Genomic DNA, 12286 nt, shown 5'->3' on the forward strand with positions numbered 1-12286 from the left:
TACCCCCCCAGTCGTGGGAGGCACCAGTCGTTCATGCTTCCTCAGGCTCAGCTTTTCACGTCTAAGTTGCCTGTTTAAATCTAGCTGAGGCTAGTAGTGACTGCAAGTCAATTTAATAATATTTGTGGCTACCTAGAGCAGGGGCAGGCAATTATTTTGGGCAGAGGGCCACTTACTGAGTTTTGGCAAGCCATTGAGGGCTGTGTGCCAGGCAGCCCAGGGCAGACTAATATTAATTTTCTAAAATTTTTAGGGGCTCTGCGGGCCAGATAGAATGGCCTGGTGGACCTCATCCGGCCCCCGGGCCACAGTTTGCCCACCCCTGATCTAGAGACTTGTGTGAAATGGTTAAATTTTAGCAAACCTGTTTGCACATTCCATCTCTCCCCTCAAGTGGTGCTAATTGAAAGCCTGTCAGCCCTCTCATCCTTGAGGCTGAGTAAGGGTATATTTACAGAGAATAAAATTCCCTTCCATTCTAAGGAGGGACATTTTCAGGCCAGACATGATTTCATCAGGGAAACCTGAACCATATTATTTTTAGGGCTTAACAAGCTAATTATGGTCTTCAGAGAGGGTGGGGAAAGGAGCAGTCTTTGGTGTTCTTCATCCAAGATTTTTACACTTTTCAAATAGTCCTAAATCTATGCACTAAAAAAGAAAGATGGAGTGATAAGGAACCTCATTTTTAGGAAAATTTCCAGGATAATAGGAACAAGAAGAATGGACACGTGAGAGGCAACTGAAAGAATAAAGTAAAGTGCAAGGGGCTTCTGACCTACCATATACTAAAAAAGAATCAGGTGGAAAGGAGAATATCATGAAAATATTTCTTCCAAATAGGCTGTAGGAGTTTTTATTGGAACTCATATTGATTTCACTGGCTCCTATAGCTGTTTTCCATCATCTTTCCTTGTTAATATTCTTCTTTCACATGTTCTTCGATCTTGCTACTGCTCTCTGCCTCCGGTTTTCATCTGTAGTTTCATATGCTTGGGTTTGTTTTTTGAGGGCCTTTGCTCTCTCTCTCTCTCTCTCTCTCTCTCTCTCTCTCTCTCTGTGCCTTAACCTTGTAGCCGTTGGCGCGTGATTCTCTGTCAACACTTCCTGTATTTTACCACAGCAGAAGGGCAGGAAGTGCTAACAGAGAAGCTTGTTGCTGTGAGTGGGAGGTGGGAAAAGACTGAGCCCAGGAGCATTAACCTTAAAGCCTGTGAAGCTTGAATGATGATTTGTGATTGTAAAGGAAAGAATTTAAGCATTTTTTGTTGCATAGCAAATCACTACATGGTAGGGTTCAGGACCATATATGAAATATAAAAAATGTATTTTAATGCCTTGCTAGGAACATCACTAGTGGAAATTCACTAGAAATTGTCAAATTAGCGACATTTTTTAGAAAAATAATCAATTTAAAAAACTTTCCATGAGATGTTATCAGGTCTCAAACAGGCTTTTTCTGTAACAAATCTTAGGTCAGGAAAGGGTTGTGGCACTTTTTTTTTCCTTCCCAGAGAGAAGTTCAAAAATAGCCGTGATTAAAGTAATGCTAAGGTTTCTTGAAGTGAATGATATTATTTTATCCAGCTGTGGAAATTCAACCTGTTTGCATTTATTATTCTTGCAAGTTTACAGACCAGAAGATGCTTTGTTTCATTCAGAGAAAATAAGAAGGAAGTGAAGGCAATCTAAGCATTTCTCCCTTTCTTCCACAGATGTTGTCAATCTGGATCTGAAATCTACCCTAAGGGTTTTATACAACCTGTTCACAAAATACAAGAATGTGGAGTGAGGCCAGAAGCTGCCAAGATGCTAACCCTCCTAACTTCCTGAGGAGAAAAAAAGAATAAGAACACCTCCCACGCCCCTCTGTGCCTTACACTATGTTTCATGCTGCATGATGGAAGCTCCTTCTTTTGTTATCAGTCTCTCCATGTAACTCCTTGCATGACAAGCATACTGAAAATATTGTTTGTGGTTTTTTAGGTGGTTTGCTTATGAAATATCAGAATTTTTACATCCTTGCTTTGAGATGCTGTTGGCTCTATTGTTTGCTATGATCAACTCCTGTTCTTGTTTTGATAAAGTACTGGCTACTTTGATAGGCAGGGAATACTTGAAACTCTTTTGATGGGTCAGTGCCATAGTGTACCTTCTTATGAAACCTGCTTGGTTATTGCACTGGTGTCAACAGGCTGACTAGGCTTGAGTGTTAGAAATACAAAAGCAGGCCCTTGCATTCTAATTTGTGTAGAAATTGCATTTTTCCTAAAATAAGGAAGGTTTGTGTATGCTATAGCATGTATTTGTTTTCAAGGACATGTTTGAAAGGGTGCATAAGAATCTGGCATTTCTCTACCCTTTGTGTGTGAACCTCCTGCTATGCAGTATTATTTTTCACTTGATGTTTACACACAGTGAGCCTAGAAATGGGATGACTGTTTGCTTTGATGCCTTTTTCCCTCTTCTCTTTTTGTATAGAGGAGCTGTTTGTTTGCTTAGAGCTGGAGCCAGTCCTTAAACATGCTTTCTGGATGAGTGCAGGGAAGAGCTGGTCAAGTTTGGCTAGACTGGATGAATGCATCTTGATATACTTTTATTATAAATCTTTTTCTAGAATATATAGGGGCAATAACAGCTTGAGAGCTTCAAGGCTGATACTTATTTACATATGGAAAAGTTTTAAGGGCCTCATCCTGCTCCCATTGAAGTCCATGGCAGCTATACAATTACAGGGCCCAAAGGCTTTGAACAGATCTACAGTACTAATCTTAAAAATAAAATGGATCAAGGTCACTTTTCAATAAGGCCTTCCTTTTTCCTTCCTGAGTAATACCAGACTACTTGAAAGAGTGTACATTAGTATTTAAATGCAGCCTTTCACTGAATTTGAAACAGTTTAGAGATGAGATCATTGGACTGAAAATGACATATGTTTCCTTTCAGTCCTGGTGTGATTGGATGGGTTCATTCAGTCATGCAGTGCTACCCCTGAAGACACTCTGCTGCTGTTACAAGCTCTGGGCCCAGTCCTTGATCAAAAGTCACATTGACATCAACAGGAATTTGGCTTGGGTAATGACTGCTAGATTTGATCCTAAAGAATATCTCTGTCCTTTCCCAGGATACCTTGTATTAGGTGGATCTTCCCTGATTATACACCCATAGATCTGTTTCTAACAGTGTGTAAGATGTAGCTTAACAAAGGTTATGCTATATGATTTGTGTGAGTGGTGTTTGGGAAGAGCAATTAAAAGGAAATTGGGTTATTGCACCAAAGTAGGTTACCTGTGGGTTACCTATTTTATAGCATTTTTTCCTCACAGTACCTAGAAGAATGATGAACTACCATTCGAACCACCAACGAACCATTGCTTTATATTTATCCCATTAGTCATGCTTTATGGGCTGCTACGTTTTCTGTAAAATATTTAACAGAATAGCCTGTAAAGGAAAAAGAAAGTGTTGTGGGACTCTGGGGGCCCAATTCTGTACAGTCGTCAAGAGGCTTACCTCTCACAGATGGAAACGAAAATCTGTGCTTTCACCAGTGCTAAACTTAGCCTTCAGAGTTCAAGCCCAAGCTTGAGATACATGTGTGTCCCTTACTATGCTATTTGAACTGTGGTGTAATGGTACTATAGAGATGGTCTTCTACATGTTTTTAGGGTTTTTTGTGCTTTTTTTTTGGTATCTCAACTGAGTTCTTTAAAGTAGGGGTCAGTAATGTGTTGGAGCTGGGAATCTCTTTAATACCACTTATCTCCAGCTGTGGGTTGCTTCAACACCACTTATCTCCAGCTGTGGGTTGCTTCCAACAAGTCCTGTACTACTACAGACACCACTGGTGCCATCACTGCTTGTCCTACCCCCTGGCCACTATGTGGGTCAAACTTACACCAAAACATCACAAATGGCCCCTAACTCTGTGGTTCAGATAAAATTAGTCCACTGCTGGCCACAGCTTTATACTGTGAGAAGGGAAGGCAAAATAAGCTTGTGGCCTTTTTTTTTTGCTGCTTGGTGATGGATTAAAAATAGTCATTTATTTCTCTAAGAAATTCAAGTCATGTCTGCCCTGGAAAGTTCTAGGTGACTGAAGAACTATCATTTGTATTTGTTTTAGAGGACATATAATCCTTTAATAGATTTTTATGCAGTGCCTAGGGCAGTAAGGCCCCGGTTTTAATTGGGATCTTTATATGCTCTCATAGGACAAGTCATAGTAATTTCAAAGGGGATTTTAAAAGGGCTAGCAATAAGTTAGGCCCCACAACACTAGAAGTTGAGCATCTCTGCTTTTAAAAAGCTGATCCCTATGATATGACAGAGTGAAAGCTGATCATCTGAGGGGAGGCGATTGTTAGAGTCCTTCAGCTTTTTGTTTGGTATTCTATAGCTAACTCCAGTGCCTAGTAAATCCTTGGGAAATAGGCAGTTGGTGAAAGATTAATCATACCCTCTTTTTCAAGATCAATCATACCTTCTGTCCTTTTCAGGTGAGTGAGAGCGCCAAAGTTGTATGTTTTCTGAGATGTTCAAGAAGTCCTTTCTAAAACATGTTAATACAACAAGCAATGGGCATGATTGAGGTCCTTGGGAGGAGGGGGAGACCAGGAATGAATAAGAGTAAGGATGGACTGACTTCATTATAAAGAAAGGGAATGACCTTCCTCATAAAGAAGGAATGTGGGGCACAATATCCAATTACTATAGGTCAGCTTTAAAAGAGGGGCAGCGAACTTTGTCCAATAACTTGCAATGCTGGCCGCTTGCTACGAGCATGAGGGCATGCAGTCCTTTTATCAATACCTCTGTGAGTCCAGGTTAGGACCCTTAGCTTGTATGCCATGTCTGGTTGAGGCAGATGGCACATCCTGTGGAATTTTTAAATTTTTATGCAAATGAATATTGCTTGGGGAAAAATTCTGTGCTGGCTACCTACACCTTTTTACCCTCTGGCTTTCTAACCAGCTGAGAATCTTCTTGCAGATACTGTTGCTAGCCAGCATGGTAGATGGAATGCTTTTAGCCTAAGCAGAGCTCCCCCCAAAGCAAGCCATTTTAAAACAGGATCTAACTCCACTTTAGAACAGGTATATATAATACTCCCCCCAACTAGTAGTTATTTCATACTTATGTATCACATATATAACATATGAGTTATAATGAGCAAATATGTTTTGGTTTTAAAGCTTAAAGATACTGACACCTTCTTCTTCCCTCTCAATTGTGTGTTAAAGAATATTACGGCTAGTATTTAATTTGTGCTATTGGATTTCTGTAATTCTGTCAGAGTAAAGTTGGATAGGAAAGGCAATGTATGTTGCAGCATTCCAGACTGACACACACACAACATTCAAACTTCCACACTCTTACATGCTCAATGAAATGCCCACTTTTACAGTGCATATAATGTGCCTCTAAGGGCATTTTACATATGTAAGTGCTGCACCACCAGGTACTTTGAAAAGCGCCTGGTGCTGTGACGCTTGCAGCTGTATAAGCAGTGAAATGCATGTCAGCGCTGAGAAAATGGTGGTAGCATGCTTTTGAACTAAAACAACTTGGAGGTGCTTTGGTTCAAAAATGCACCGCCACCATTTTCTGTGCACTGATGCGCATTGTGCCGCTTATACAACTGCACACTGCACAGTCCAGTGTGCGTCAGCTTGTGCGCAGAACAGATTTGATTAATTGAGTCTGCTTAGAAGTGGCGGATCTCTGGCACATCCCCAAACAAAAAAGTATGTGTATAAATGCCCTAAAATTCTATCCAGAAAAACCTATTACACTGGTTGTGTTACAGCTGGCTTGGTAGTTAAGAAGGTGTTTGACTACTCACAGCTGTGTCAGCACACAACAGCATGGCTGCCTATACACATACTCAGGGCGCAGGGTAGGCATTTTAATTAGAGCAGTTCCTGGACAGCTCCTCTAATTAAAATGGCTCACCATCACATGTATTAAGCCCCTGCATGTTTCAAAATGGCTGTGGGACACTTTATCTAAAGCTCATTTGACAAGGGTTAGATAAAGTGCCCCCATGGCCATTTTGAAATGTATGGGGGCTTAACACAGGTGACAGTGAGGCAACACTGGAGCATTCTAATTAGAAACCGGAGGAGACTTGGTTAATTGAGTCAGCTCCAGTGCATTCTACTTGGAACATAAATGAGTCTGTCTATAGACACCCCAAAGGCAGAATTTATATCAGTGTAAAGCCTTATAGAGCTCTTTTCACCCTAATAGAAACCTACTGCTTTGCATATTATTGTATTGTAAGGATCTTACTCTACTGTTTCTTAACAATGTTTGTTCTGGATTTCTAGTTACTAAAACAAAACAAATCTTTGCAGGTAAAATACTGGACTTGTCATTAGAGCTGTGTGAGGCTTCGGACTGTGCTTTGGATCCAGAGAAGCTTTGGACACTTAGGTGTCCGAAGCAGCATGTCTGGACCAAAGCACTCACTTTAGGCTTTCTGAAGCGGTTCAGAGCTTCTGAAGCGCTTTGGAAAAGCTTCAGAGCCACATCGAAGATCTGGCCAAAGGGTATAATGGGGAATCAGTTAAATATCTATAACTTTGTTTTTTGTCTGATTTGGATGAAACTTGCAGGGATGGTAGCCTCTTTCAAGAATTTGAGGTACAGTTCCCCCCAAACCCCTGCACCGATCTTCTTGAAACTTGGCAGGCTTCATGCTTTCAGCAGAGGCTACCACCCCGGCAAGTTTCATCCAAATCAGACAAAAAACAAAGATTCTCCATTATACCCTATGGCTGGATCTCCAAGGTGGCTCTGAAGCTTTGGAGCCGCTTCAGCGGATCAAAGCGGGAACCCAATCCAGAGCTCTGGATCAGATCCCTGGCATCTGAAACAGCCAGATCAGAAGCCGGATCGAAGAGCTGCCTACTCACACAGGCCTACTTGTCATATCTGAGACATGTCTGGCTTATTGAGTGTAAAAGTGGTTACTCTTTGTGTACTGTAAGCAAATTACAATGCAATCCTGTGGTTCCTAAAGCCACAGCAGGAGTGTTGTGGAAAATAATGCATGATTTATGACTGTACTATTTATTCTAATAAACACGTGATAATCAAGTTGATTCCTATTTTTTTCCCCTTAAATGGATTGACATTGGGATGAAGAATATTTGAAGGGAAGGATCCAGGCTTCTTATTTACCAGCATGCCAATGAGATAGAAGCCTGCTTAGACCTTATGAACAAAGTGAAATCTCTCTCTGGCTACCAGGGAGCACACTGAGACCCTGGACATCTTGTTATTAGAAAAATTAGTAGGAAACTTTTGGAACTTTTTTTTTTAAGTTATGAATGCAGAAATTGATAAAAGATTTAACAGTCAAAATTGTCAATTTGATTAAAGCTGAACAGTGATCACCTACAAGTATTTGAAGGGAAAAAAGCTGGTGAAGTAGAGGGACAAAGCATTAACTGGGATGACCTAGTTGGGGAGGGTCTTGCTTTGAGCAGGGGGTTGGACTAGATGACCTCCTGAGGTCTCTTCCAACCCTAATTTTCTATGATTCTATGGGACTTGATCTGGCCCACAGACTTCCCCACACCATTCATCTGGCCCATGGGGCCAAAAGTTTGAGAATCACTGTTCTATAAAATATGGGGACACTACCCACAACATGGCTGTAAAGAAGAATCCCAGCCCATGTTGGGCTTCTCTGTTTAAAGTTATTGTATATCTGTGTTTGGCTGTAAGGTGGACAGGACCTTCAGGGAAGAAGTTACTGTTTCCTCTCTGACCTGTTTTGCCAGTGATTGCAGACATATTTTCCTCTTCTAACACTCCCTATCTCTCACCCTGCACCCACTGATATGAGTCCATTCAGATGAAGGACCCAAACAGAATCTCCTAATATCCCAGTCTTTTCCTACTTTTGCTATCCATGTAACCTCTCAACATTTTCTTCTTTATACCTCCAGCTAACTGAGTGCATAGTTCACAGCATGCACTTCCAGGAGGGCAAAATGTACACCCTTGTTTTCAGTTTTTGATTTGACATTTCTTCTTCCACACAGTTTGCAAAGGGAACAAGCCTAGTTTTATCCTTTGATGCAAAGATCAAGGATCCTATGTTGAATTGCCAATATATAATAATGTGCTGGCTAGCAATCTTGATTTTCTGACTTGGTAATGCTATACCATTTAGGTCACTAAAATTCTCTGTAGAATAGACATTTAGGTCACATCCACAGATGCAGGCATGTGCACTTACAGCAGCAAAAATAGTAGTGCAGATTTGAGCTGGGGCTTTTTGCCTCAGTGCATGTGCCTAGACATGTACTTTGTGCAAGTTGTGCCACTTGGGGCAAAATAACCCTGCCCGGCTCCTCCTGGATCTGTAGCCAGGGGGCGCTAGAGCCTGGCCCCAGCAGTATAAAAAGCTGCCCTAGCAAACAGCTTAGGGCTACTTGCTCTCAAGATCTTTTGAGGGAGGAGCCTCTGGGAGGAAGTTGGCCATGCACCTTCCTGTCCCAGAAGATGGCCAGGCCCTTTCCTGCCTCTGGCTACTATTAGCTGCTGGCTTGGTCTCAGAGCTTTTGGAGTAAGTTCAACCCCTTCCTGCCTTGGACTGCTGCTGTTGCTGCCCCCCCCGGGAGGGGCCCACTGCACCGCACCGCACCCCAGCTTCTGCACCCCTGTTCCTGTCTGCTGCCCAGCCTGCTGCCAAGCTGCAGTTGGGAACAGCCTGGGGAGGGAATCTGTGCTGCCTGTGGTCCCCTTCCCCACCATCACTGCTGGAGCCTAAAGGAACCTTGCCTGCACCTCCACTTTCACCAGAAGCACACCCTGAGTGGCTGAACCGGATGGCTCCTATTATCACTGCTGCTGTTGCTGCCCCCCTCAGGAGAGAGGGAGATTCCCTGCTGCGCCACCTGACACCATACCTGCACTAGATCACTTCCTAATTGACTGACTGCTCCTACCCTCCCCCACAGCTACTTCACTGCATCTGATCCTGATTGGTCTTCCTGCCTACTGTTCTGCTGCTGAGTGACAGGCTGGAGGCCTGAGGGGCTTCTGGAAAAACTTCCACAAGCAAAGCCCCTCCACTGCTCCAGCCATCTTTTTACACCTGCCTCAGCAGCCTTCCCTGTGTGTTTTTTGCATTTGTGGTAAGTCCAGTGGTCCACTCCCCCTGACCTCATGTTTGTTGTGGGGCTGAGTAAGCCAGCTTGAGTTTCCCCAGCCTGTGTGTGTGTGTGCGTGCACATGTGCATGTGTGCATGAGTGTGTGTGTGTGTGTGTGTGTGTGTGTGTTCCCCCTCCCCCCCCCACATTCTCAAAGCATAGGCCTCCCGTTTCTTTTTTTTTTCCTGTGGGGCTTCAGCCCCCTTCCTCCCTATCCCCCTTCTTCCCCACAACCCTAGCCCACCCCTACTAGATTCACCGCCTTCTGGGATATTTTGTTTTTCTTGATTGTCTTCCTTGCCCTCATGTGAAACAACGGCAGGGTAGGAACCTTCTGGGGGGGGAGGTGGGAAGATCACGCCACAGAGCTTCCTGCAGCCCCCACTATGGGGGTGGATCCCACCCAAGCCCCTAAGGGGATGCATGCCTCTGCAGCCTCCACCCCAGAGGCAAAGTTCAACCAACCTCCTTCTGGGGTAAAGAAACTTGCAACCTCCAGTGCAGGGGCACATGGGAGTCCAGTAGGGAGCCAACAGGGCCAGGGGGTTGCCCCTGGCCAGGCTCCCCACCCCCCAGGGAGGGGTTCCCAAGCCCCCTCTCCCATCACTGGGGACGAAGGGCAAGGGCAGTGGGAAGGGCTCATCTTCAGCCTCCTCCACAGCTGGGGGTAGGAAGGGCAAGGGCCCTACCCCCAAGTCTAGGTCATCAGTGCTTGAGGGGACCAGGTGCACTACACCAGCCAGCACACTCACTCAGCCTGTCCCTGACCCTAGCTCCGGCCCCACCAACATGGGCCCCCGGGGGGAATGGCAGCTATGCACAGGCAGCTGCGGATAGACCTGGAGCCGGGGGGCCTGGAACCTCCACCACCGGCCCTTCCAGCTTGAGCAGCGGGGCCCCTTTCTGCCACTCATCTGCAGGCATGGGATAAGGTGCCAACTGCCCAAGTGGGAGAACCTGCACTTTGAGACCTGGATGCAGGCCCTGGCTCGGGTAGTGGGGGCCCCCCAAGATCGTGGCAGCTTCCTGCTTTCATGGCAAGGGAGCCTTTTTCCTTGCCTTGGAGGCCACTGCACAAAAGATGGTGGAGAGGGGTCTCATGGTGAAGGGTGAATACATCCCCCTTGAGCCTCTAGAAGAGCTGGGGACCAGGGTTGTTCTTGGCTCCATCCTTCCCTATACAGGCATACCTTGTTTTATTGCGCTTCGCTTTATTGCGCTTTGCAGATACTGCGTTTTTTACAAATTGAAGGTTTGTGGCAACTTTCATTGTTGTCTTATTTTAAGAAATTGCCACAGCCAACCCAACCTTCAGCAACCACCAGCCTGATCAGTCAGCAGCCATCAACATCAAGGCAAGACCCTCCACCAGCAAAAAGATTACGACTCGCTGAAGGCTCAGATGATGGTTAGCATTTTTTAGCAATAAAGTATTTTTTAATTAAGGTATGTACATTTTTTTTTTTTTTTTAGACATAATGCTATTGCACACTTAATAGACTATAGTATAGTGTAAACATAACTTTTATATGCACTGGGAAACCAAAAAATTCGTGTGACTCACTTTATTGCAATATTCGCTTTATTGCCGTGGTCTGGAACTGAACCCGCAATATCTCTGAGGTATGCCTGTATTCCCAATTGGGCCCTGCTGTCCTAGCTCCAAACCCTGGGGAGAGTTATCTCCATGGTGGTGGCCCTCTCATTGGGGTGCCAAGACCCTGGTCTCCGCCACATGTGCTCTTTCTGTCTCCAGGTCATGATCAAGCTGGCGGCGGGAGTGTGGCTGGAGGCTGAGGGGTGCCTGGTAATTCCTTATCAGGGGCCTTGGTGAGGACTCTCTATACACTGGGGAACCTTCAGTGCTTCTGGTGCCATGCCTTGGGGTACTTGCATCATGAGTGCCCCATGGGCCAGGTGGGGAGGGCATCTGTGGGTCCCACTGGAAAGGGGTGCCCCTACCACTGGTGCCCCACCCCCTTCAGGCCTCCCTGACACCCCAGCCACAACTACGAGCCCACCCATAAGCTCAAGGGACCCCACCCACCCACGCAAGTCTAGTGAAGTCCTAGGGAGAGCACAAGCAACCAGGGGGAGAGAGGGAGATGGGCATCCCTGCCCCTAGTCATGCACCCATTGTGGCTTCTCCACCCCCCCAACCCTTACATTCTCTTGCTGGAGCCTGTCCACCTGAGGTCCACCCCCTGGCTGAGTGGGTGCAGGTCTCCTCTGGGAGTAAAAGCAAGAGGAAGGCCCTGACACAGCTGGAGCCCTCTGACATGGAGGAATCCTCCCCCTCCCAAGACAACCACACAGTGGGGGGGGGAGGAGTGGCCCTACCTCCAGGGGCCTCCTCAGGTCTGCCTGACACCCAACCCTGGGAAAGATCAAACAGGTGATCCCCATGGAGGAGGTTTTGGGGCTTCTGGATAGTCCCAAACAGAAGTCCATGGGGGAAGCCCTTCATTCTGCTGACAAAGGCCTACCCCCTGAAACCACAGGTGCCAAGGCTGAGGCCTACCCAAAGGAAGGCCTGGCAGCAGAGCCTCCTCCCTCTGATCTAGAGGATACAGAGGCCCTGGGGCTCACCCCAGTGAGTCCTGAAGGGGTCCTGAGAGGGAGAAGGTCCCCTAAGGCAGATGCCAGAACCATCTCGGTGCCTGGCGGGTCTCTTCCCTCCCCCTCTCAGGAAAACCACCTCCAGCCTGCCCCATAATCCTGCACTAGAGGGGGTCAGAGTGGGGTCCCCTAATCTTTGGGCTGATCTCATCGGGGACCCTGCACAGACACCCCCCCAGGGCTCCAGCTCTACCTCACCATTTTGTGAAGGAGCCCACCCACACCCCCGTCCCAGGGAGCTGCAGAGCTCTCCCAATCCCTACCAGAGTTTGGCAACTTAGCGGACTGGGAGGTTCAGACTATGCTGAAGGAGCCCTCTGGGCTCCAGGACCAGGAGGAGGACACCCAAGAACCAGCAGGCTCCATGGAGCCTGCAGACCTCTTTGTCCCATTGGTTCCCAGGGATGAGCTACTTCCACTTCTTGACCATGATTACACCTGCTGGTTCACCAGAAAGGTACAGCTAGCCTTGGACTGCTGGGGAGATTTTGACAGC

At 46.0% G+C, this 12286-nt stretch overlaps 1 protein-coding gene across 3 annotated transcripts in view; it reads left to right on the plus strand.

Annotated features, from left to right (window-relative positions):
- PARVB (parvin beta) overlaps window positions 1-5860 on the plus strand; it is a 171299-nt gene extending 165439 nt beyond the window's left edge. For all 3 annotated transcript variants that reach the window (XM_019515751.1, XM_019515752.1, XM_019515753.1), the window contains one exon: window positions 1716-5860. In XM_019515751.1, the coding sequence (XP_019371296.1) occupies window positions 1716-1792 (77 nt within the window). In that variant the 3' untranslated portion in view covers window positions 1793-5860. The remainder of the gene's footprint in view (window positions 1-1715) is intronic.
- Window positions 5861-12286: the final 6426 nt, after the last annotated feature.

The sequence above is a fragment of the Gavialis gangeticus genome, unplaced genomic scaffold, assembly GCF_001723915.1.
Source record: "Gavialis gangeticus isolate Ggan-Ray unplaced genomic scaffold, GavGan_comp1, whole genome shotgun sequence".
Lineage (NCBI taxonomy): Eukaryota > Metazoa > Chordata > Crocodylia > Gavialidae > Gavialis > Gavialis gangeticus.